Source organism: Mastigoproctus giganteus, chromosome 9 (assembly GCF_048544385.1).
Source record: "Mastigoproctus giganteus isolate SK-2022 chromosome 9, ASM4854438v1, whole genome shotgun sequence".
Taxonomy (NCBI): domain Eukaryota; kingdom Metazoa; phylum Arthropoda; class Arachnida; order Uropygi; family Thelyphonidae; genus Mastigoproctus; species Mastigoproctus giganteus.
In genome coordinates, this window is record NC_143583.1 from 216,971,643 (window position 1) to 216,997,317 (window position 25,675).

Genomic DNA, 25,675 nt, shown 5'->3' on the forward strand with positions numbered 1-25,675 from the left:
TGGAGATGTGCAAATGTGACCCCAATTCACAAAGGAGGATCAAAGGCTGAGACAAGTAATTATAGACCTGTTAGTTTAACTTCTGTTCCAGGGAAATTAATGGAGGTACTGGTTAAAGAAGCACTGCAGGATCATCTAGACAAGACTTCAGTTATAGTTCGGACACAGCATGGTTTTATTAAGGGGAAGTCTCGTCTAACCAATTTGATTGGATACTATGATGTGGTAACAAAGCAACTGGATGCAGGGAATAAATTTGATATCATATTTGGATCTTAGAAAGGCTTTTGATACTGTTGCACATGGAAGACTGCTGCACAAATTCAGGAAGGGGAATGCCATAGATGGAGTAAACACTGGCAGTGAGCTAGATGATCTTGTAATAATTGAGAGTAAAGTGGAGGAGAACTTGTTGAAGATAAATACAAGAAAGGCACCTGGGGTGGATGGGATCAATCCAGTTATATTAGAGGCAGCAAAGGAAGTAAGCAATCCATTAGCCATAATTATGAGAGCTTCCTTAGACTCAGGGGAGGTACCCACAGACTGGAGATGTGCAAATGTAACCCCAATTCACAAAGGAGGATCAAAGTGGTGGGTCGGAAAACTGCTAGCTTGGGGGGAGACAAAGACCAATAGATTGATAGTAGCCACTGGCAGAGGTGAAAGAGATTCTTGCACTGCTTCTATTAGAATGAGCAGAAGCCTAAAAACAAGATGCATGATATTTCAGAGACTGCTGGGAGCCATTGCGGTACAAGTAAACACATGGGTTGTGTTAGGGTAGCTAAGAATAGAAACAGGTGCAGGTATACTTGCGTGTACACCAATGCTAGGAGTTTAATAAATAAATTTGATGAATTTGAGGTATGCTCAAAACATCAAAGGCAGATATTGTTGGGATATCAGAGACGTGGTGTCACACAGATATAAGGGATGCAGAACTGGAATTTGGGAAGTACAACGTCTACAGAAAGGATAGACAGGATAGGAAGGGGGGAGGGGTTATGCTATTAGTTAAGAAACACATAAAAACCAAGGAAGCGAAGCCAGTCGACATCGCTGGACACTGCAGTGTTGAGTCAGTTTGGTGTGACATAAGCATTGGGAGATCAAAATTGAGAGTAGGAGTGTGCTATAGGCCTAATGACTCTGATGAGTATAATAAGGAACTGTACAGGGAAATAGAGTGGGCCAGTAAATTAGAGAGTCTTATAATGGGAGATTTTAATTTCCCAGATATTGACTGGAATTTGGGGGCTGGTTACTCACACACTAGCAGGGCTTTTGTGGATTTATTGGATGATTGTTTTTACATCAGCATGTTCGGGAGGCAACTAGAGGGAGTAATACTCTTGATTTGATTATCAGCAGTGATTCTTCATGCATTAAGAATCTGCAGATAAATGAACCACTAGGTGGCAATGATCACAGTGTGCTGAAGTGGGATTTACTCAAAGAGGTAACTACCATTAGGGGTAAGGGGAAGGGTTATTGCTTCCGTAAAGGCGACTACGATGAACTGAGACAGTATTTAAATTCTATACAGTGGGACCAACTGATGATGTTACGAACAGCAAATTCAAAATGGAAGCATTCAAAGAACTGATCTTGGAAGCTACTAGGCTTTACATACGAACTAAGAAATATTGTTCAAGGTTTAGGCCAAAATGGATGTCAGATGAACTAATGAGGCATATGGCAGAGAAGAAAAATGCATGGGATACCTTCAAATTAACACATGACATAGAAGCCTATGATAGATACAAGTTGATATGCAACCGAGTTACAAAGGAGGTTAGGCAGGAGAAGGCAGATTACGAGAAATCCTTGGCAAGGGCTGCAAAGAAAAACAGCAAAGAGTTCTTTACTTATGTAAACTCTAGAAGGAAGGGGATGAATCAGATTGGTCCAATTGATATTGATGGGTCAACCGTTGATGATCCTGCTCAGGTAGCTAACAAACTAAATGAATATTTTGCATCGACATTCACACATGAGGAGTTATTCAGCGAGGGGAATGCCAGAGGTGTATTCAACTCTAGCAGTAAGCTACAGAATCTTGAAATAACTGGGAGTAAAGTGGAGGAGAAATTGTTGAAGATAAACACAAGAAAGGCACCCGGGGTGGATGGGATCTATCCAGCTATATTAAAGGAGGCAGCAAAAGAAGTAAGCAAACCCTTAGCCATAATTATGAGAGCTTCCTTGGACTCAGGGGAGGTACCCATAGACTGGAGATGTGCAAATGTGACCCCAATTCACAAAGGAGGATCAAAGGCTGACACAAGTAATTATAGACCTGTGAGCTTAACTTCTGTTCCAGGAAAATTAATGGAGGCACTGGTTAAAGAAGCACTGCAGGATCATTTAGACAAGACTTCAGTTATAGCTCGGGCACAGCATGGTTTTGTTAAGGGAAAGTCTTGCCTGACCAATTTGATTGGATACTATGATGCAGTCACAAAAGAACTGGATGCAGGGAATAGCTTTGATATTATATACTTGGATCTTAGAAAGGCTTTTGATACTGTTGCACATGGAAGACTGCTACACAAATTGGAGCAGTGTGACATTGGAGGCAAGTTGCTGCTATGGATAAAGGGGTGGTTGAGGGGGAGAAGACAGAGAGTGGTAATCAATGGAGACTGCTCATCATGGACTAATGTTATTAGTGGAGTCCCTCAGGGCTCAGTATTGGGTCCCTTATTGTTTTCTGTATTTATAAACAATATTGATGATGGTATATCAAGCTTAATGTCCAAGTTTGCAGACGATACAAAGGTTGGCAGGGTTGTCAAGGACACTACTGACACTATGCTGCTGCAACAGGATCTGGAAAGGTTGAGCAGATGGGCTGAGAGGTGGCAAATGAAGTTTAACATTGACAAATGTAAAGTACTACACATGGGAAACAGCAACCCCAGAGCAACGTATCAACTCTGTGGTACTACACTGACAGTGGTAGAGAATGAAAGTGACTTGGGGGTGGTTGTGCAGGCAGATATGAAGTTCTCTGAGCAGTGCAGACGGGCTGCAAGAGTAGCTCATGGAGTAATGTCAATGATATACAGGAATTTTTCCAGCAGGGATAAGGAGGTGATTATTCCCTTGTATAAGGCAATGGTCAGGCCAAACCTAGAGTACTGTATACAGGTCTGGAGGCCTCATTTCAAGAAGGATGTAGAGCTGCTGGAACGAGTACAGAGAAGGGCAACAAGATTAGTGAATGGAACAAAGGGGTGCTCTTACGAAGAAAGGCTTAAGTTTTGCAAATTACAGTGTCTGGAGATTAGGCACCAGCGAGGTGATCTGATAGAGGTGTATAAAGCCTTGAATGGTTTGAGCATGCTCAATGCTGACGGGATTCTTCCTCTAGCTCAGAATAATCACCTGAGAGGACATAAATTCAAATTGAGGAAAGACAGATGTAGGATAGACGTGCGGAAATTTGCCTTTAGCAGGCGGGTGGTTGGTTGGTTGAACAGACTTCCATCCCTTGTCGTGGAAGTTGATAGCCTAAATAAGTTTAAGGCTCAGCTGGACAGGTATTTTGAACGAACAGAGGGGTGAAGTGGAAGTGGGTTTTTTTTTTTTTTTTGGCTGATGCTGCATAAGCTTGCTTTCTTGCATCAAATGCTTCTACTAATGCTAATGCTCAAAAAAAAGGCTGACACAAGTAATTATAGACCTGTGAGTTTAACTTCTGTTCCAGGAAAATTAATGGAAGCACTGGTTAAAGAAGCACTGCAGGATCATTTTGACCAGAATTCAGTGATAGCTCAGACACAGCATGGTTTTGTTAAGGGAAGGTCTTGCCTTACCAATTCGATTGGATACTATTATGTAGTCACAAAAGAATTTGATGCAGGGAATAACTTTGATATTATATATTTCAATCTTAGAAAGGCTTTTGATACTGTTGCACATGGAAGACTGCTGCACAAATTGGAGCAGTGAGGCATTGGTGGCAAATTATTGCTATGGATAAAGGGATGGTTGAGTGGCAGAAGACAGAGAGTGGTAATTAATGGGCACTGCTCATCGTGGACTAATGTTATTAGTGGAGTCCCTCAGGGTTCAGTGTTGGGTCCATTGTTGTTTTCTGTATTTATAAATAATATTGATGATGGTATATCAAGCTTAATGTCCAAGTTTCAGATGATACAAAGGTTGGCAGGATTGTTAAGGACGCTACTGACACTATGCTGCTGCAACAGGATCTGGAAAGGTTGAGCAGATGGGCTGAGAGGTGGCAAATGAAGTTTAACATTGACAAATGTAAAGTACTACATATGGGAAACAGCAATCCCAGAGCAACGTATCAACTCTGTGGTACTACAATGACAGTGGTAGAGAATGAAAAGGACCTGAGGCTAATTGTGCAGGCAGATATGAAGTTCTCTGAGCAGTGCAGACGGGTTGCAAGAGTAGCTCATGGTGTCTTGTCAATGATATACAGGAATTTTTCTAGCAGGGATTAGGAGGTGATTATTCCCTTGTATAAGTCAATGGTCAAGCCACACCTTGAGTACTGTATACAGGTCTGGAGGCCTCATTCCAAGAAGGATGTAGAGCTGCTGGAACGAGTAGAGAGTAGGGCATCAAGATTAGTGAATGGAACAAAGTGTTGCTGTTACGAAGAAAGGCTTAAGTTTTGCAAATTACAGTATCTGGTGACAAGGCACCGGCGAGGTTATCTGATTGAGGTCTTGAATGGTTTGAGCATGCTCAATGCTGATGGGATTCTTCCTCTTGCTCAGAATAATCACCTGAGAGGGCATAAATTCAAATTGAGGAAAGACAGATGTAGATAGATGTGTGGAAATTTGCCTTTAGCCAGCGGGTATTTGTTTGGTGGAACAGACTTCCATCCCTTGTTGTGGAAGTTGATAGCCTAAATAAATTTAAGGCTTAGCTGGACAGGTATTTAGAATGAATGGAGGGGTGAAATGGAAGTGTTTTTTTTTTTTTTTTTTTTCTGTCGCATGCTGCATAAGCTTGCTTTCTTGCATCATATGCCTCTACTAATGCTAATGGTAATATTATGTTATTGCCGAAAATAACTGTGTAATGATTGCTATCCATGAGGTAAGATTAAAATAATCCTATCGAAGAATAAGCTTTAGAATAATCCGAATAATTCTCTTTAAAGGAAGTTTTTATTATATTAAAACCAGAAGACAGTAAATTTAGATGCAACAGATATTGAGGTATGGTATTCGTATATTTTATTTCTTTTTTTTTTTTTTTTGTTAGAATCAGTATTTTACATATCAAAGTCTAATATTCGTTATTGGTAGGGAAGAACTAAATTTTCAGTTGGTTACATCCTCTTTCTATGAAGTAACCATTTAAAAATGATATATGATATTCAGTTCACACTGCGTGGTTCAGAGGTAAGATATCTATAAAATAAAAAATCAACTTTGTTATTATATTAAAAGTTTCAATCCCAAAGATTTAGCAGATTTATTGCTATTTTTCATAATAGCTTGATCTCCAGTGGATGGTGATGAGTTGTGATCCAACCCGCCCAGAGAGAGAAACATGTGATGAGCTACCAGTAAGTGTAAGTATGCAAACTTATTTAAACACTTCACACAGCAAAAAAAAAAAAAGAAGCAATATACCACTGTTAAATATTAAATAAAAGCACAATTATTCTATGAAAACTTTAAGTTCCTCAATTTCTTTGCTGAAATCGAGGAAGTTACTCATCTTATGCAGCACAAACGCGGCAACTAATAATGTCAGGATGGGCAACCCTCAGGTTGCAGTGATGTCAGCTACCCTCTTTCTGTAATCTTAAAACCATTTCTCTCTTTACATCCCCACTTCAATTCCTATGCAAATGAGCTAAAGCTATTTGTCAATTCTGGCAATCCATATAGGTAATCGGAAATTAGCCAAAATTTCCCTCTGAAATAGATCTTGTCAATGATATATAGGAATTTTTCTAGCATGGATAAGGAGGTGATTATTCCCTTGTATAAGGCAATGGTCAGGCCACACCTAGAGTACTGTATACAGGTCTGGAGGCCTCATTTCAAGAAGGAAGTAGAGCTGCTGGAACGAGTACAGAGAAGGGCAACAAGATTAGTGAATGGAACAAAGGGGGTGCTCTTACGAAGAAAGGCTCAAGTTTTGCAAATTACAGTGTCTGGAGACTAGGCACCGGCGAGGTGATCTGATAGAGGTGTATAAAGCCTTGAATGGTTTGAACATGCTCAATGCTGATGGAGTTCTTTCTCTCACTGAGAATAATCACCTGAGAGGGCATAAATTCAAATTGGGGAAAGACAGATGTAGGATAGATGTGCAGAAATTTGCCTTTAGCCAGCGGGTGGTTAGTTGGTGGAACAGACTTCCATCCCTTGTCGTGGAAGTTGATAGCCTAAATAAGTTTAAGGCTCAGCTGGACAGGTATTTTGAACGAACAGAGGAGTGAAGTGGAAGTGGATTTTTTTTTTTTTTTTTTGGCTGATGCTGCATAAGCTTGCTTTCTTGCATCAAATGCCTCTATTAATGCTAAAAATGCTAAAATATCTTGCAATAGCTGGCTGCAACTGAACCATGAAAAAACTGCGTAGATGATTTTCATGAAGAGGCACTATAAAAACAATATACAGGCATTCATCATTGACAAGTTAACAAGAAAAGTCTCACCCACACAGACCTTGGCCTTACTTGGTATGAGAGCCTCACTTTTCAGAACATTTCCGCCAAACTAGAAACATACGTTTTATATGCGGCAGTCTGGTAGATGATAACAGGTTGAAATAATGTTCCTAATATGCCAATATTTATATAATAAGATGTCTTACACCGATCCCTCTCCATGCTTCATAAATCTGGTCATCTGCACCGGCATGCCATAAAAAAAAGATAATTGGCATCGAATATTGGATCTTAAAATGGCTAAATCACCTAGGAGGGATACCATTCACTATATCCCGAGTGGCATTACATGCTGACATCGACATGATACCTCGAAATCTGCTTGTCCTAGAGGAAAAAATATCATCACTCTATTGAAGGTAGTCATCAGAAGAGTTGATGCTCCTAACATATTTGAGATTGCTACAGGTCCCTGATCCCATCACAGAAGCACAAACAATCCTCATCTTCCCCGTAAGGATGAAAGTCCTGTCCGGCCTGAAGAGTATGTTCCCAACCAACACCAAAATATTTTACTGACTTGAAATTGACCCTTACAATATAACCGAAAATATGGCATACAAAAAAAATTAACACCTATAGCAGCCTTTCTTGAACCATTGCCATCTTTTTATGGAGATACCTAGCAAGAAAGAATTAACGGTATAATCTCACTTAATCAGAGGAAGCAGTGATGTTCAGTTTCTATAACTTTTTACTACTGCACTTAGTGATCCATCTTCAACTTAACAGATTTCTAGAACTCTCCTGTCTAAAGTCCCAACTATCCAATTCTGTTTGTATTTTAACTCCATCCTCCCATGTGGTCTAGTGGTTAGGATACCTGGCTTTCACCCATGAGGCCCGGGTTTGATTCCCGGCATCAGAATTATATCATTTTATCCCCAGGCTTATATCTGGTGAGTATGGGTTTGGCACACCCAGGGTTCTGAGCTGGATATCATCATTCTTCTCTTTCTTGGTGATTCCTTTCTACCTCTCTCTCTCTCTCAGGGTACTCGGGGAATTTTTTTTTTTTTTTTTTTGTCTGGTGCAGCATAAGCCTTAGGCTTCCTTGCACCATATGGCTAATAATAATAATAATAACTTCCTCACACTTGTATAAATATCGAATAAGAATTGTAAATATTATTTTAAATCAATACTGTTATTCTATATATTATTGTAACTATATTTTGTAACTATCCTCTTTGCACCCTTCTAGCTTACATGCTGTTCAGGATTGTAAAGCAATAAACTAAATAAATAATAATAATAATGGGATCCCCAAAATAAACCACGGCTCCCAGTTACCATTTCACTCTCCCTTCTTAAGAATGAATCCAATTTATTAAATAATAAATAAATACAGAAAACCTAGACAAATCACATACCTTTTCATACCAAAATCAGAGTAAAAACCAATCACATTAATATAGAATATTGCTGATACACTAAAATAAAAAAATATAAAAAGTTTGTCAGAAATTAAAGTTACTGCACTTGAAAAAAAAAACGGGAATCCAAAAAAATTTTTTTTCTATGTTATTTATTAAAAATGTAGAAAATATTTTTAGACATTTGTAGAACCATTAGTGCTTATATAATTTTTGACAAAAATTATATAAAAATTCATTCAGTAAGGAAAAAAAAGGGGTTTATCTTTACAAACTGGTGGTACCCTACCGGTTGATCGTTGCGAGGAGGCGTGATGTCGCTGCATATGGTCAGTCTTAGGATGTTTATCCCCACCTTACCTCTGTTTTAAAATAGGGAACCCTTTTTTCACTATTAAAACAGTGGTAAGGCAGAGGATAAACACCCTAACTAAGACTAACCATAGCATAGGCTAGGCATACCAATTACTGCTACTCGCAATGATCGACTGGAAGTGTGCCAGCTTGTAAAGATTACCAAAAAAAAAAAAAATATATATATATATATTGGTGTAACAAAAACCCAAGATTAAGGAATAAGAACATGCTTAAAAGTTACAGTATGTTTCTTTAATGTATTGCCTTTCTTATTGAGTATAAATAAATGAAGCTATCATCCTTTACCATAGTCTGTTTTCTTAGTAATCCTAAGAAAAATGTGCTAATTACAGGACTAATTTCCATTCAATCGCATGTGGCATTTTCATTTCATTACATTATACATTACACTAAGTCAGGAAAATTTGCTAAAAGATGTGTGGTCCAAATGACGGTAGCTGTTAGTCATGATTCATGGCAACAGATGAGAAACATAATGCATCATGGACTTTGCTTAACAATGACTTGTCCAATCATATTACTACAGTTTAAAATATATGCCAGTGAACTCATTTTAAAACTGATATATAACCCCCTTTTAGCATTAAACATAATGTAAATTTTTAAATGCAAGTTTGAATTTAAACGAGAGTTTAAATAAATGGAATTATTTAAATATTTAAAATAAGAGATTAAATGAAGCAATATGAAAATATTTAATTTATTTTATTTTTTGAACACTAGCCAAAGAAGAAGAAGAAGTGCCAGTTATGCCCACCAGGACCACCTGGATTAAATGGTACTGAGGTCAGTTAAAAATCATAACTCATTTATAATCTGTTATATATCATCAAAACTGTTCTAGAATATATGTTTGTTCATGATATTACCCATTGGTTTTGTCTCATTTCATCTAGCCATTCGTTCCAAACGTTTGTCTAGTTCTACCTTCAATTTATTTAAGCTATCAACATCCACAACAATAGTAGCAGTTTGTTCCAGCAATCAACTATCTGCTGGCTAAAGGCAAATTTCCACAAAATTTCCACATCTTTTCTGCAACTGTCTTCCCTCATTTTGAATTTATGCCCCCTGAGATGCATAATCGGAGCAAGAGAAAGAATCGCACAGCCTTGACCTTGCTCCTAGCATTTAAGGCCTTAGACACCTCAATCAGATAACATTGCAGTTGCCTAATTCCCAGACACTGCAATTTGCAGAATTTAAGCCTTTATTGGTAAGAGCAACCCTTTGTTCCCCTCACCAGTTGTGATGCCCTTCTCTGTACTTGTTCCAGCAGCTCTAAAATGAGGCCGCCATAATTGTATGCCAAGTTGCGGCCTGACCATTGCTTATATAGGGTTTTTAAAAAATATTGGTACAAACGTTTAGGGGAGGTAGGTAACATTTAAAGGAATGTGAATCGCATAGGAACCCATAACCGGAAACGGCACAAGAAAGTAATTGCAGAGGCACAAGAAGCAGAAATGACACAACACAGTAATTAGTGGCAAACATTTATTTGATATAATATTAACAATGGAGTACGAGATGGATGCATTTCATGGTGTTACAACAGATGCTCGAAGGTTTCACCATGAGACATGATGCATGCGTGACACCGATGCAGCATGGATTGGTGGACATGGTCAAACACAGCTGGAGTTTCTTTGACAGTAGTAGCAGCAGCAGCAGTGCAGACGAGTCTCGCCACGAGATCCATTTCCGTCTACACAGGTGATTCATATACGATAGGTTCGAGGGCCCCCCCCCCACAGAAAGAAATCAAGGTTCAATAAATCAGGTGAGTGAGGGGGCCAAGCAACGAGTCCACCATGACCAATCCATCGACGCCCAAAACACCTGTTCAAATGGTCACGAACACACCTTCCATAATGGGCAGGCACCCCATCATGTTGAAACCAAATGTTGCATCTGACATTTGCTAGAACATCGTCAAGTAACCCTGGTAGAACTTGTTCAAGAAAGATCCGATATTTAGCGAAGTTCATGCGGGATGGTAACAGGTATGGGCTGACTAAGCAGTCACTAACCATACCTGCCCACACATCTATTGCAAAGCTCACAACAACCCACACATGAGCATTGTGCTGATTAAATAAGCCTTCCTGAGTGAAAAAAGCCTCATCCGTGAATAAAACATAGGCTGGAAAATTCAAGTCTTGAACACTTTCTTGGAGAAACCACTGCGCAAAAGCCACATGTGCAGGATGATCTTGTTGAAGCAGTAACTGAACCCTTTGGAGATGAAAGGGGTGTAAGGAATCGTCGTGCCAGACACGCTGTACACTGCAACGAGACACTCCTAAGGCAGAGACAAAGGCACGTGTGCCAGTAGTAGGATTATTATGGACGGCATTCAACACACTTTTTCCATGGCGGAAGTTCGCGTCGAACGCTACTCCTGTTACCTTTAATGACCAGTAATTGCACAAATTTTGATGCACACGCGCAAACAAAGAGTGGTCCGGTACATGTCTCGCGAACTGATGAACAGCACCGTGTACTGACTTACGGTGACGTTTCTGGTTATGGATTCCTATGCGATTCACATTCTTTTAGATGTTACCTACCTCCCCTAAACGTTTGTACCAATATTTTTGAGACACCCTGTATAAAGGGATAATCACCTTATCTCTGCCAGCAAAATTCCTCATATTATTGACAAAACCCTATGGGCTGTTCTGGCAGCCTGCCTGAACTACTTGGAAAATGTCATATCTCCCTGCACAATAACCCCCAGGTCTTTTACACTCTCCACTGCCCTGAGTGTAATACCGTACAGTTGGTAAGTTACTCTGGGTTTACTGCTGCCCAAATGCGCTAGTTTGCATTTGTCAATGTTAAACTTCATTTGTCATCTATCAGTTCATCTTCCCAACTTTTCTTGATCATGTTGAAGCAGCATACTGTCATTAATAACCCTGCCAACCTTCATATTTTGTGCACACTTGGACATTAAACCCTGATATACCTTTATCAATATCATTGATAAATACAGAAAACTAAAATGAGCTGAACCCTGGCGGACTCCACTAATTACATTAGACCATGAAGAGCAGTGTCCATTGATTGCCACTCTGTCTTCTTGCACTCAGCCATTTTTTTATTTATACCAGCAACTTACCCTTAATACCATACTGTTCAAATTAGTACAGCAGTATTTTATGTGCAACAGTATCAAAAGCTTTCCTGAAATCCAAGTATATGATATCAAAATTATTTTTGGCATCCAATTGTTTCGAGACCGCATCGTAGTATCCAATAAAACTGGTCACACAGGAATTCCCTTAACAAATTCATATTGTGTCAGAAGTATAACTGGTCTTGTCTAGGTGATCCTGTAATGCTTCTTTAATCAGTGACTCCATTATTTTCCCCAGAACTTAAGTTAAAGTAACAGATCTGTAATTACTCGTGTCACCATTTGATCACCATTTATGAATTATGGATACATTTGCACAACTGCAGTTAATGAGGACCTCCTTATATCCAGAGAGATGTTCTCATAATAATGGCTACAGGTTTGCTTACTTTCTTTGCTGCCCCCTTTAATATAATTGGATAGGTCAACTACCCTAGGTGCCATTCTTATGTTGAACTTCAACAATGATCCTGCAGTGAAAAGATGAGCTATAACTCAAGACTTCAGTAATAGCTCTTGGACAGCATGGGTTTGTTAACGGGAAGTTTTGTCCGACCAATATGATTGCATACCATGATGTGGTCACAAAGGAACTGGATGCAAAGAATAATTTTTATATCATGTACTTGAATCCTAGAAAGGCTTTTGATACTGTTGCACATGGAAGACTGCTGCACAAATTGGAGCAGTGTGGCACTGGAGGCAAATTGCTGCTATGGATAAAGAGATGGTCAAGGGGAAGAAGACAACAAATGGTAAACAATGGACACTGCTCTTCGTGGACTAATGTTATTAGTGAAGTTCCCCAGGGTTCAGTTTTGGGTCCATTGTTGTTTTCTGTATTTATTAATGATATTGATGATGTTATATCAGGCTTAATGTCCAAGTTTGCAGATGATACGAAGGTCGGCAGAGTTGTTCATGACAATAATTACAGTATGCTGCTGCAACAGGATCTAAAAAAGTTGATCTGGTGGCAGATGGGCTGAGAGGTGGCAACTGAAGTTTAACATTGACAAATGTAAAGTACTACATAGGGGAAACAGTAACCCAAGAGTAACGTATCAACTCTGTAGTACTACACTGACAGTGGTGGAGAATGAAAAGGACCTGGGTGTAATTGTGCAAGCAGATATGAAGTTTTCTGAGCAGATGGTCTGCAAGAGTAGCTGAAGGTGTCTTGTCAATGATATACAGGAATTTTTCTAGTAGGGATGCGATTATCCCCTTGTATAAATTGGCACATTATAGTCTTAGATGCCGATGTGCCATAAAAATCGTAATAACCAACTAAACCCTTGTATAAGGCAATGGTCTGGAGGCTCATTTTAAGAAGGATGTAGAGCTGCTGGAACAAGTACAGAAAGGGTAACAAGATTAGTGAATGTAACAAAGGGTTGCACTTATGAAGAAAGGCTTAAGTTTTGCAAATTAGTGTCTGGAGACTAGACACCTGTGAGGTGGTCTGATTGAGGTGTATAAAGCCTTGAATGGTGGTTTGAGCATGCTCAATGCAGATGGGATTCTTCCTCTTGCTCAGAATAATTGCCAGAGATGGCATAAATTCAAATTGAGGAAAGATAGTTGTAGGATAGATGTGTGGAAGTTTCTTTTAGCTAGCAGGTGGTTGATTGCTGGAACAGATTTTCATCTGTCGTTGACAGCTTAAATAAATTCAAGGTAGAACTAGAGAATCTTTTTGGAGCGAGTGGATGAGTGAAATAGGAAGGTGTTTTTTTTTTTTTTTGGCTATTGGTTTGCTTTATAAGCTTGATTTCTTGCATCAAGTGCCTTTACTAATGCTAATACACCTCAATCAGACCTCCTCGCAGGTGCAAAGCAGTCTTTATTCCAGCCATCTCATGTGCTGCAGGGGTCTGGTATCACCGGGCAACTATTGTTGCAAATCAGAAGAAATTAGCCTCCATTCAAAGAGCAATAGTACTTACCATCACCAGAGCTTGCTGCACGGTGAGCACTCCTGCTCTCCAAGTCTTTTCTGGAGTCCTCCCTCTGGACCTTGAAATAATTAGATCTGTCCAAAGGAATCCCCACTACCACCATTGGATTCACTACCAACCCAGCAATCAATTGCAAGCCAGAGAAAAGGCGCCTTCTTGCTCACCTGCAGCAGGCCTGGCAGAACAGATGGACAACATCCACTAAGGGAGCAGTTACAAAGCAATTCATCCCTGAAGTAACGTTCCAATTCCCAAAAGCCTCAAAGCTGATTTTCCCCTGGCCTGTATATAATGTACCTCTTCACAGGCCATGATACAAGAAAAATTAACATCTTTGAGCATCACAGATGATCCACACAGCTGCTGTGGCACTGACGAATCCTAGCACTGTATAATGTATGACTGTCCTAACTATGAAGACTTCAGATCTATTCTCATCACAAAGATTATTAATTTTCCAAAGGGCCAAGAACATATACTAATTCATACCCCTGATAATTATAAATACTTCAAACTTTTGCACAGGATGTTTCCAACAGACGAAGAACATTAACGAGCCTATTAAACCACCAATAACTTGAGACAGATTCTGGGCAGCCCTCTCCAGTAGCATCAATCGCCAACCTCATCGAAACTCAGGGCGCCTCCGTAGCCAGGTGGGAAGGAGCAGTAGTGTGTATCACATGCTTCTTGATTAGACCGGGGTTCGAGCCCGTCACCACCAAATATGGAAGATGTGGAAAGGTCAGGGAATGACCACCGCATATCCCGGAGCAATATGGCCTTAGTTGCTAACGCTCCTAAAAACCAAAACAACAACAACAACAACATCGAAGCTCAATTGAACTGAAATTCACTTCCTTCATCCAAGTTTCATTGGGCTGGATATCTACAACTGAATCTGCAGGCAAGATCAACCGGGACCTGATCCCACGCAAGACTCCAAACCCACACATTGGAGACACCAGGCTTCTCTGCCACAAGCTACTTTGGCAATCAAACCGAGCAATCTAGCTTGGTTTTCTTTAACTCTCCTCTCCAGCTGGGGGGGGGGGAGGAGACAGGTTCCTGTCTCAAGATTTCAGTTATAGCTCGGACACAGCATGGTTTTGTTAAGGGGAAGTCTTGCCTGACCAATTTGATTGGATAGTATGATGTGGTCACAAAGGAACTGGATGCAGGGAATAACTTGGATATCATATATTTGGATCTTAGAAAGGCTTTTGATACTGTTGCACATGGAAGACTGCTGAACAAATTGAAGCAGTGTGACATTGGAGGCAAATTGCTGCTATGGTTAAAGAGATGGTTGAGTGGGAGAAGACAGAGAGTGGTAATCAATGGACATTGCTCTTTGTGGACTAATGTTATTAGTGAAGTCCCTCAGGGTTCAGTGTTGGGTCCATTGTTGTTTTCTGTATTTATAAATGATATTGATGATGGTATATCAAGCTTAATGTCCAAGTTTCAGATGATACAAAGGTTGGCAGGATTGTTAAGGACGCTACTGACACTATGCTGCTGCAACAGGATCTGGAAAGGTTGAGCAGATGGGCTGAGAGGTGGCAAATGAAGTTTAACATTGACAAATGTAAAGTACTACATATGGGAAACAGCAACCCCAGAGCAACGTATCAACTCTGTGTTACTACACTGACAGTGGTAGAGAATGAAAAGGACCTGAGGGTAATTGTGCAGGCAGATATGTAGTTTTCTGAGCAGTGCAGACTGACTGCAAGAGTAGCTCATAGTGTCTTGTCAATGATATACAGGAATTTTTCTAGCAGGGATAAGGAGGTGATTATCCCCCTTGTATAAGGCGTCAGCCCACACCTTGAGTACTGTATACAGGTCTGGAGGCCTCATTTAAAAAGGATGTAGAGCTGTTGGAACAAGTACAGGGAAGGGTGTACAACAAGATTAGTGAATGGAACAAAGGGTTCCTTTTCTTTTTATGAAGAAAAGGCTTAAGTTTTGCAGATTACAGTGTTTGGTGACTAGGCACCTGCGAGGTGATCTGATTGATGTGTTTAAAGCCTTGAATAGTTTGAGCATGCTCAGTGCTGATCGGATTCTTCCTGTTGCTCGGAATAATCAGTCGAGAGGGCATAAATTCAAATTGAGGAAAGACAGATGTAGGATAGATGTGTGGAAATTTGCCTTTAGCCAGCAGGTATTTGGTTGGTGGAACAGACTTCCATCCTTTGTTGTGGAAGTTGATAGCCTAAATAAATTTAAGGCTGATCAGGATAGGTATTTTTAACGAACGGAGTGGTGAAACGGGAGCGGGGTTTTTTTTTTTTTTGTTTTTTTTTTGGCTGATGCTGCATAAGCTTGCTTTTTTGCAATATGCTTCTACTAATGCTAATGCTAACAGGGATAGAATTATTTGTGTCAACCTTTGAATCCCCTTTGTGAATTCATTTTGTTAATTGGGGATATATTTGCACATCTTCAGTCCATCTGGACCTCGCCTGAATCACCAAGGAGAATGGCAAAGCTGTTAGGAAAGCTCTACTCCAGTAACCGCAGGGGCTCACATCTGGTGAGTATGGGCTTGGCACACCCAAGGTCCAGAGCTGAATATCATCATTCTTCTTTTTCTTGGTGATTCCTTTCTATTTCTCTCTCTCTCTCTCTGTCTCAGGGTAATTCAGAAAATTTTTTTTTTTGGCTGGTGCAGCATAGGCTTCCTTGCTCCATATGATAATAATAATAATAATAATAAATCACGTTTCAAAGAGAGGAACTCAGAGTTCCAAGTGATTAGTGGAGTTGGGAGAATGATAGTGGCCCAAGATGAATTTGGCAGAATGTGGTGAGAGAGAGATTTTAAGCCAGAGAAAATCAAAAAGAGGAGATTCCAAATTACTAAGTCTCCGACAGGAAATATCAGAAGGAACATATATACATTCACCACCTTTGAAGCAAAAGGAATTATACAGTGAATAATTTGGACAACTGAGATGAGCAGTGGTTGCATAAATGGATTTCTTTCAGAAAAAGTACATGGGGTTTGGTAGACTGTAAGGGGAAATGGACATCATCGAGATTTGAGGTAGGTAGATAGTGCTAGTTTGCAATGCTGCTTTTTTTTAATTGCTCTGTCACCTCATGTTAAATATTACAGTTTTTCACATGTGTATAGGATTATGTTAAATTCTACCAAGTCAAAAAGCAGCCCAGATGATTCAGATATTTCGGTTAATCTTTACAAACTGGTACCTTTCCAGTTGATCATTGCAAGTAGCAGTGATTCACATGTGTAGCTCGCTATAGCTAATCTTAGTTGGGGTGTTTATCCCCCCCCTTGTTGCTGTTTTAAAATCAGAAAATGAGTTCTTAATTTTAAAACAGTGGTAGGATGTGGGATAAACACCCTAAGACTAACCAAAGCTGGCTAAAAAAAAAAAAAAAAAAAAAAAAAAAACTATTTATTAGGGTCACCCAGAATGTTAATTCAACTACTCACATCTATGTATGTAAATTGCGAAAAACCCTGGGTTCCGGAGGGGGGAACCTATGGTTTTTCTATCCATGCCCGAGACTGACTAACTCAGCCCCGGAGTGAAAAAGCCCTTGAAAGTTCCATGGGCTTTTTCAATGTAAGTAAGTACTGATGTACTAAGTAAGTAGATGCAATGTAAGTACTGCTTTGGAATCTAAGGTGATGTTCATCTACAAATCTCTAAACCTAATGGCTTCTTGCCACACCATCGCTATAAGCCTAATGTATATACTGTACATTAGGCTTATATAATGTACAATGTACAAACCTAGGCTTGGCCATTTTCTGCTTGCTCCAGAATTGACTACTGCTTGTCGAAAGCCCTCTTCTGTTTAACCAACATGAATAGTTCAACAGGATTCTCATATTCAAACGCTAGCCTCTTAGAATTGAAGAAAAAAGACTGGCTCCAGCCTTCTATATTTAATAAGCTCATTTTATCTAGAATCATAAAATGTCCCAGAGGTAAAAAAGCCAAAAAAAGAAGGAACCGTAACTACATAATTAAATTGAAGAATACTTTGAAATGCAAAAAAAAAAAAAAAAATAGCTCCTAACCAAAAGATCTCTTTGCTTGACTTGACAACAACAACACAAGTCGCCACTAAGTGTAACGAAATTCCTGTACAAATTACAACAAGGTATCCATGTTTAAATCGAGCTAAACTTGATCAGTTTAATAAAAAGGTTGTGGACCAAGAAAAGCTGAGGGAAAGTATGCAAAAATGCAGAAAAACTTAAGAGAAATCCAATTAAATAAACCTCTTATTTTGGTTAAAACTCTTCTGCAGAATATCAGAAGTGTTTGGAATAAAATCACCACACTTGAAACGATGACCTTGTCTAAATTTTGTGATCTCATCCTACTTACCAAAACCTGGACATTGATTGAACAAGAAGATTTTATTATTCCCTCTATCATAAGTTACAATGCTGCAGTGGCATTTAGATCTTCAAAAAAAGTTGGAGGAACTGTCATCTCCTTGAAGAATTCTTTTGTGATTGTGTCCGAATCCAAAATGCTCATCAATTAATTGATGGGCATTTGGATAACTGGGCTATCACTAAAATCTCAAAAAAAACAACTGCATTAATGGCGGAGATTTTAATTTACCTCCATTGTCCAGGGATCTTTCCAATTTTGTAATATCTCAGTTTAAAATCTTAGGTTTAAAGCCTATAATCCAGGGATTCTCAACGGGAGACATATTGTCCCCAAGAGGGAAAAAATTTGTTTTTGGGTGGCGAAAAGTCATGGGTATTACAATGATTTGTGGCCGACTGGGCTAGCCGAGTGGGTAAAGTACCTGCCCGGCAACCCAAAGGTCGCGGGTTCGATTCCCGCCTTGGGCTTGGATCAAAGTACTGCAAAAACCTTGGGAAGTGCAATATGGCCACAGAAGCCGATGCGCCAACAACTACCAAATCAAAAAAAAAAAAAAAAGATTTGTGACCCTCCAAAGTTCAACCCTACCTGACAAAATCTTATTCCTTAATATTTAATTTCTCTCATTGGGTTTTTGTTTCCCCTGAGACAACTGATTTTTGACATATAGGTATATTATTATTATTAGCCATATGGTGCAAGGAAGCCTGAGGCTTATGCTGTACCAGTCAAAAAAAAAAAACAAAAAAAAAAATTCTGAATTACACTGAGAGAGAGAGAGAGAGAGAGAGAGAAAACAAGAGTCAGAAGCAGAAGGGAATCACCAAAAAAGAGAAAAATGATATCCAGCTCAAGACCCTGGGTCTGCCAAGCCCATACTCACCAAATGTGAGCCCCCCTGGAGTTATAGGAGTGAGTGACAAATTTTGATAAAAGGAAGATAGTGAGCATTATTAAATCAATCACCTTTGCTTTTCATAGGCATTAAATGCCTAAATGCTTTCAGAGGTAATGCCTCCACAATTGGTGGCATTTGCACCTTTCCAACAGCTGCGACCTTGGCAATGGCATGGTGGGCATGGTTTATTTATTTATTCTTTTGTTTCATTGGTCAATATATGAGGCATGGATGGGATGAGGAACTGTTTCAGTTTATTGTTTCTACTTTCTAAGCCTCAGTTAGCATCGATTTATTGTTTCCATGTGGAAGTTGTTTATTCTTGACCACAGTGCTTTTTGAGTGACATGTATTATGAGAGTTAAATAAAAATAATTTATATTTTATTATTTAATTCTTTGTAGTTATTCAGCCCATCATCAATCGTATCAAGTGTTGACAGTATCTGGATGAATATCTAGCTTATGGTTTTATTTAAAGCGCATTTGACTCGGGACAGCCTATGTGTCTCACGTAATAGTTATTTTTCAAATAAGCTTATGAAACCATCAAGACTTTTAGATCACTTAAAAAGGTAAGTGATCTAAAAGTATTGAATATCTTGAAAATTTAAAACAGAATTTTGAGCAACCGTAACACTGTTACTTAAGAGGAAAACAGAAACAAATGACAACATGAAACAAATGGAAACATTGCAAAAATTGGTAGTGCTCATACAGTTGCTGAGACTGTGATATGACCCACATTAGAGACTAATTTCAACAGTAATGCATCAAAATCCTTCCAGTATTTTAAAAGCATTGCCATTGAGCAAAGAATTCAATTTGAAGACGAATCAATGAGATATCAGTTAACATTGAAGAACACCTAATTGACAAAATAAAAGTGAGAAAATTTCTATTCAGATTAATGAATCCATTAGTGACAATAAGGCCATTCTAATGACATACATTCGTTATTTCGATGATGTAAATTGCAAGAAGAGGTGTTGTTTGTAAAATCTATAGAAACTGACTGTACTGGAGCATCCATTTTTGCTGCTGTTAAACCATAGTTTGAAGAAAAACAAGTAGCATTGGAAAATTTGGTATCCTCTGCCACTGGGGGTTCTAACTCCATGGTTGGAAGACAAAGGTTTTATAGCTCACCTAAACGAAGTATGTCCCGAAAATTCTTGCAATACACTGCATTATGCACTGACATCATCTGGTTGCAAAAAATATTAGTCCAGTTCTTTATCAGTCTCTCAGTATAGTTATTAAAACCATCAATAAAATAAAGTCACATAGCAAATATGATTGCCTTTTCAAAAAATTGTTTTAATGAAGAACACTAAGTGAGGCTTCTTTTACATACAGAAGTCAGATGGCTTTCCAAAGGAAAATGTCTAACAAGATTTATAAACCTTTTTGATACAATAATTAGTTTTTTTAGAAAGCGAAGGAGAGACAGATTTAGCAAAGAAGATCAGCAAACACAAAAACAACATATACTATATGGCTTCTGTAGACTGTAATTTTCAGGAAATATGTATGAAGGAAGGTTGATCCAGAAAATGGCATTAGAATGAATAAATGAGGAAGACGAAAAGTTGATTCTGTGAGTTTGAAGTTGGAGAGGATGTTGGCTGGTGGTGACTCGTGTTCAGACTGTTTTGAAAGAGAGAGCGGGAATAATAGAAGCCAATTCAGAAGAACAGTGCCCATGGAAGTATCTGTAGAAAAGGAATGCAGCAGAAACAGTACGTCTATGAGACAGCGAGTGGAGAGACTCTGTTAAAGAGGAGTCATTAATTAACCTAATTGCCTTCTGAACGGAATCTAGGAGCCTGAGAAAGATTTTGGGAGCACCGCCACAGATGTGGGAACAATATTCCATGGTAGGGCAGATTTGTGATTTATACAGAGTTAACAGCTGTTTTAGATATACAGGAAGCAATATTTGTAATGTACTTGTGCCAAGAGAGATTAAAAGTCAGGGTAATCCCAAAAGAGATATATCATTTTGCCTAGAAATCGGAGTGTCACCAAAGATAAGCATAGGAGCAGAAGAATCATTTTTGTGAGAAATAGGACAAGACTGAGTTTTAGAGAGATTGAAATCAACTAATTTGTCTTTGCCCCAATGGAGAATTACCTGTAGATCAGCATTTAAGTAATTGGTAGCAGACATTCGAGAAGTTGAAGCTGATTGAGCAGGGTAGGGTTTCGTAAAATGGAAAGTGGAATGAAACATGCTATCATCGGCAAAACTATGGATAGGATTTCCAGTCAATAGAAGAAGTTCATTAATATACATGAGGAAAAGAGCGGGAGAAGGAACTAAACCTTAGGGGAAACCAGCATTAGAGGAGAAGTTAGAAGACAGTGAGCCATCTGCCATTACCATTAGTGAGCGATTAGAGAGAAAACTGGAAAACCAATTATAAAAAACAGATGGAAGCTTGTTTAGAAGACCTTTATGCCAAACACGATCAAAAGCCTTTTAAATGTCTAGAGCAGCTGCTTGTGTTTCACCGAAATTTTCCATTTAATTTTTCCATAAATGGGTGACAATAAGCTAGAATATCGCCTGTGAATTGACACTGATGGAATCCACACTGGCGATCGTTGATAATCCGGAAGGTTTCTAGATAGTTTAAGAGTTGGCAGTTAATTGATTTCTCCACTACTTTAGTCTACTTTGGTAGAGTAGAAGTAATTGCAATGGGACAATAATTGGATGGGAGTGATTTGTCGCCCTTTTTAGGAACTGGTTGGATATGAGGAAATTTCCAAACAGAAAGAAAAACACCTTTGCAATAAGAAAGTGAAAAAAAGCGGCAAAGAACAGGAGTAAGTTCAGGAGCACAGGTTTTGAGAACAAGTGGAGAAATCCCATCAGGACCTGGAGCTTTCTTAGCATCAAGATTCGTCAAAATCCCTCTGACATCCTTTTGACGAAGACCACAGGAGGCATTGAATGGATTGTGTTGGGAATGGCAGGATGTGTTTTACCAAGATCATTAATATATGAGTTGGAAGAAAATGGGATGCTAGCAGGTTGGCTTTATCCTTGGCTGAACTAACAATAGAACCATCTAGTTTTCACAGAGGTGTGATCTGAGATGGGCAAAAGTTTTGGCCAATAGCTTTGTTCAGAGACCAGAATGCTCGGCTTCCATTAGGACAAGAAGCAAGTTTTCTACTCTTAGCCTGTTCAAAATCTAGTTTGAACTGATTAATAACTGCTTTACAATTGTTGCAAACTTTGGTGTAGGCAGAAAACGAAACTGAAGATTGGAAGCAAGCCAATTACAATATGCAACATCCTTTTCTTGAACAGCCTTAGCACATTTATTGGAAAACCAAGGTTTAAATTAAGGACAAGATTTTAAAGTGGAGTGTGGAATAAAGGATTCCATTCCTACAAGAATAATTTCGCTGACACGATCTGAGCAAATGTTGACATCAGAAGTTTTGAAACAGTAATCCGACCAAGGAAAATAAGAAAAGGCATCTCGCAGGTCATCCCATTTTGCATTCTTGTAATGCCAAACAATAATGAGCTTGGGAATAGCCATGAGATAAAGGCTCCGTTGTAGAAGAGACAATCACCAAGTTGTGATCTGAGGTGTCTAAAGGACCACCCACTTCGACCGTGTACTTATAAGGGTTGTTTGTGAGAAAACGATTAAGCGTGTTGGCTGTATGGTTAGGATTGTCCGGTATTCTTGTAATTGCATTAGTAATTGCAAAAGCCTCAGCATCTCAACCAGCTGGGTCGGTGTAACTAGAAAACGGAAGCCAGCTGGAGTTGCGAACATTAAATCACCAAGGACAATTACCTTGCTGTTAGGAAAGTTGGACTGGAGAAAGTCAATTTTCAAAGAGAGGAAGTCATAGAACTCCAAGTGAATAGTGGAGTTGGGAGAGACAACAGTCAAATTTGACACATTAGCATTAGCATTAGCATTAGTAGAGGCATTTGATGCAAGAAAGCAAGCTTATGCAGCATCAGCCAAAAAAAAAAAAAAAAAAAACCCACTTCCACTTCACCCCTCTGTTCATTCAAAATACCTGTCCAGCTGAGCCTTAAACTTATTTAGGCTATCAACCTCCACCACAAGGGATGGCAGTCTGTTCCACCAACCAACCACCCGCTGGCTAAAGGCAAATTTCCGCACGTCTATCCTACATCTGTCTTTCCTCAATTTGAATTTATGCCCTCTCAGGTGATTTTTCTGAGCTAGAGGAAGAATCCCATCAGCATTGAGCATGCTTAAACCATTCAAGGCTTTATACACCTCTATCAGATCACCTCGCTGGTGCCTAGTCTCCAGACACTGTAATTTGCAAAACTTAAGCCTTTCTTCGTAAGAGCACCCCTTTGTTCCATTCACTAATCTTGTTGCCCTTCTCTGTACTCGTTCCAGCAGCTCTACCTCCTTCTTGAAATGAGGCCTCCAGACCTGTATACAGTACTCTAGGTGTGGCCTGACCATTGCCTTATACAATGGAATAATCACCTCCTTATCCCTGCTGGAAAAATTCCTGTATATCATTGACAATACTCCATGAGCTACTCTTGCAGCCCATCTGCACTGCTCAGAGAACTTCATATCTGCCTGCACAATCACCCCCAAGTCCCTTTCATTCTCTACCACTGTCAGTGTAGTACCACAGAGTTGATACGTTGCCCTGGGGTTGCTGTTTCCCATGTGTAGTACTTTACATTTGTCAGTGTTAAACTTCATTTGCCACCTCTCAGCCCATCTGCTCAACCTTTCCAGATCCTGTTGCAGCAGCATAGTGTCAGTAGTGTCCTTGACAAGCCTGCCAACCATTGTATCATCTGCAAACTTGGACATTAAGCTTGATATACCATCATCAATATCATTTATAAATACAGAAAACAATAATGGACCCAACACTGAGCCCTGAGGGACTCCACTAATAACATTAGTCCACGATGAGCAGTGTCCATTGATTACCACTCTCTGTCTTCTCCCCCTCAACCACCCCTTTATCCATAGCAGCAACTTGCCTCCAATGTCACACTGCTCCAATTTGTGTAGCAGTGTTCCATGTGCAACAGTATCAAAAGCCTTTCTAAGATCCAAGTATATAATATCAAAGTTATTCCCTGCATCCAGTTCTTTTGTGACTGCATCATAGTATCCAATCAAGTTGGTCAGGCAAGACTTCCTCTTAACAAAACCATGCTGTGTCTGAGCTATAACTGAAGTCTTGTCTAAATGATCCTGCAGTGCTTCTTTAACCTGTGCCTCCATTAATTTTCCTGGAACAGAAGTTAAGCTCACAGGTCTATAATTACTTGTGTTAGCCTTTGATCCTCCTTTGTGAATTGGGGTCACATTTGCACATTTCCAGTCTATGGGTACCTCCCCTGAGTCCAAGGAAGCTCTCATAATTATGGCTCAGGGTTTGCTTACTTCCTTTGCTGCCTCCTTTAATATAACTGGATAGATCCCATCCACCCCGGGTGCCTTTCTTGTGTTTATCTTCAACAGTTTCTCCTCCACTTTACTCCCAGTTATTTAAAGATTCTGTAGCTTCCTGCTAGAGTTGAATACACCTCTGGCATTCCCCTTGCTGAATAACTCCTCATGTGTGAATGTCGATGCAAAATATTCATTTAGTTTGTTAGCTACCTGAGCAGGATCATCAACAGTTGACCCATCAATATCAAGTGAACCAATCTGATTCATCCCCTTCCTTCTAGAGTTTACATAAGTAAAGAACTCTTTGCTGTTTTTCTTTGCATCCCTTGCCAAGGATTTCTCGTAATCTGCCTTCGCCTGCCTAACCTCCTTTGTAACTTGGTTGCATATCAACTTGTATCTATCATAGGCTTCTGTGTCATGTGTTAATTTGTAAGTATCCCATGCATTTTTCTTCTCTGCCATATGCCTCATTAGTTCATCTGACATCCATTTTGGCCTAAACCTTGAACAATATTTCTTAGTTGGTATGTAAAGCCTAGTAGCTTCCAAGATAAGTTCTTTGAATGCTTCCCATTTTGAATTTGCTGTTGGTAACATCATCAGTTGGTCCCACTGTATAGAATTTAAATACTGTCTCAGTCCATCGTAGTCGCCTTTACGGAAGCAATAACCCTTCCCTTTACCCCTAATGGTAGTTACCTCTTTGAGTAAATCCCACTTCAGCACACTGTGATCACTGCCACCTAGTGGTTCATTTATCTGCAGATTCTTAATGCATGAAGAATCACTGCTGATAATCAAATCAAGAGTATTACTCCCTCTAGTTGCCTCCCGAACATGCTGATGTAGAAAACAATCATCCAATAAATCCACAAAAGCCCTGCTAGTGTGTGAGTAACCAGCCCCCAAATTCCAGTCAATATCTGGGAAATTAAAATCTCCCATTATAAGACTCTCTAATTTACTGGCCCACTCTATTTCCCTGTACAGTTCCTTATTATACTCATCAGAGTCATTAGGCCTATAGCACACTCCTACTCTCAATTTTGATCTCCCAATGCTTATGTCACACCAAACTGACTCAACACTGCACTGTCCAGCGATGTCGACTGGCTTCACTTCCTTGGTTTTTATGTGTTTCTTAACTAATAGCATAACCCCTCCCCTCTTCCTATCCTGTCTATCCTTTCTGTAGACGTTGTACTCCCCAAATTGCAGTTCTGCATCCCTTATATCTGTGTGACACTACGTCTCTGATATCCCAACAATATCTGCCTTTGATTTTGAGCAATACCTCAAATTCATTAAATTTATTTACTAAACTCATAGCATTGGTGTACACGCAAGTATACCTGCACCTGTTTCTATTCTTAGCTACCCTAACACAACCCATGTG

The 25,675-nt window shown here is 39.4% G+C and overlaps 1 protein-coding gene across 2 annotated transcripts in view; it reads left to right on the forward strand.

Moving 5' to 3' along the window:
* Positions 1–25,675, forward strand: part of LOC150081124 (uncharacterized) — a 1,253,880-nt gene that overhangs the window by 310,489 nt on the left and 917,716 nt on the right. For both annotated transcript variants that reach the window (XM_090381132.1, XM_090381131.1), the window contains exons 7-8: positions 5,495–5,572; positions 9,159–9,221. In XM_090381132.1, coding sequence (XP_090237258.1) covers positions 5,495–5,572; positions 9,159–9,221 — 141 coding nt within the window. The remainder of the gene's footprint in view (positions 1–5,494; positions 5,573–9,158; positions 9,222–25,675) is intronic.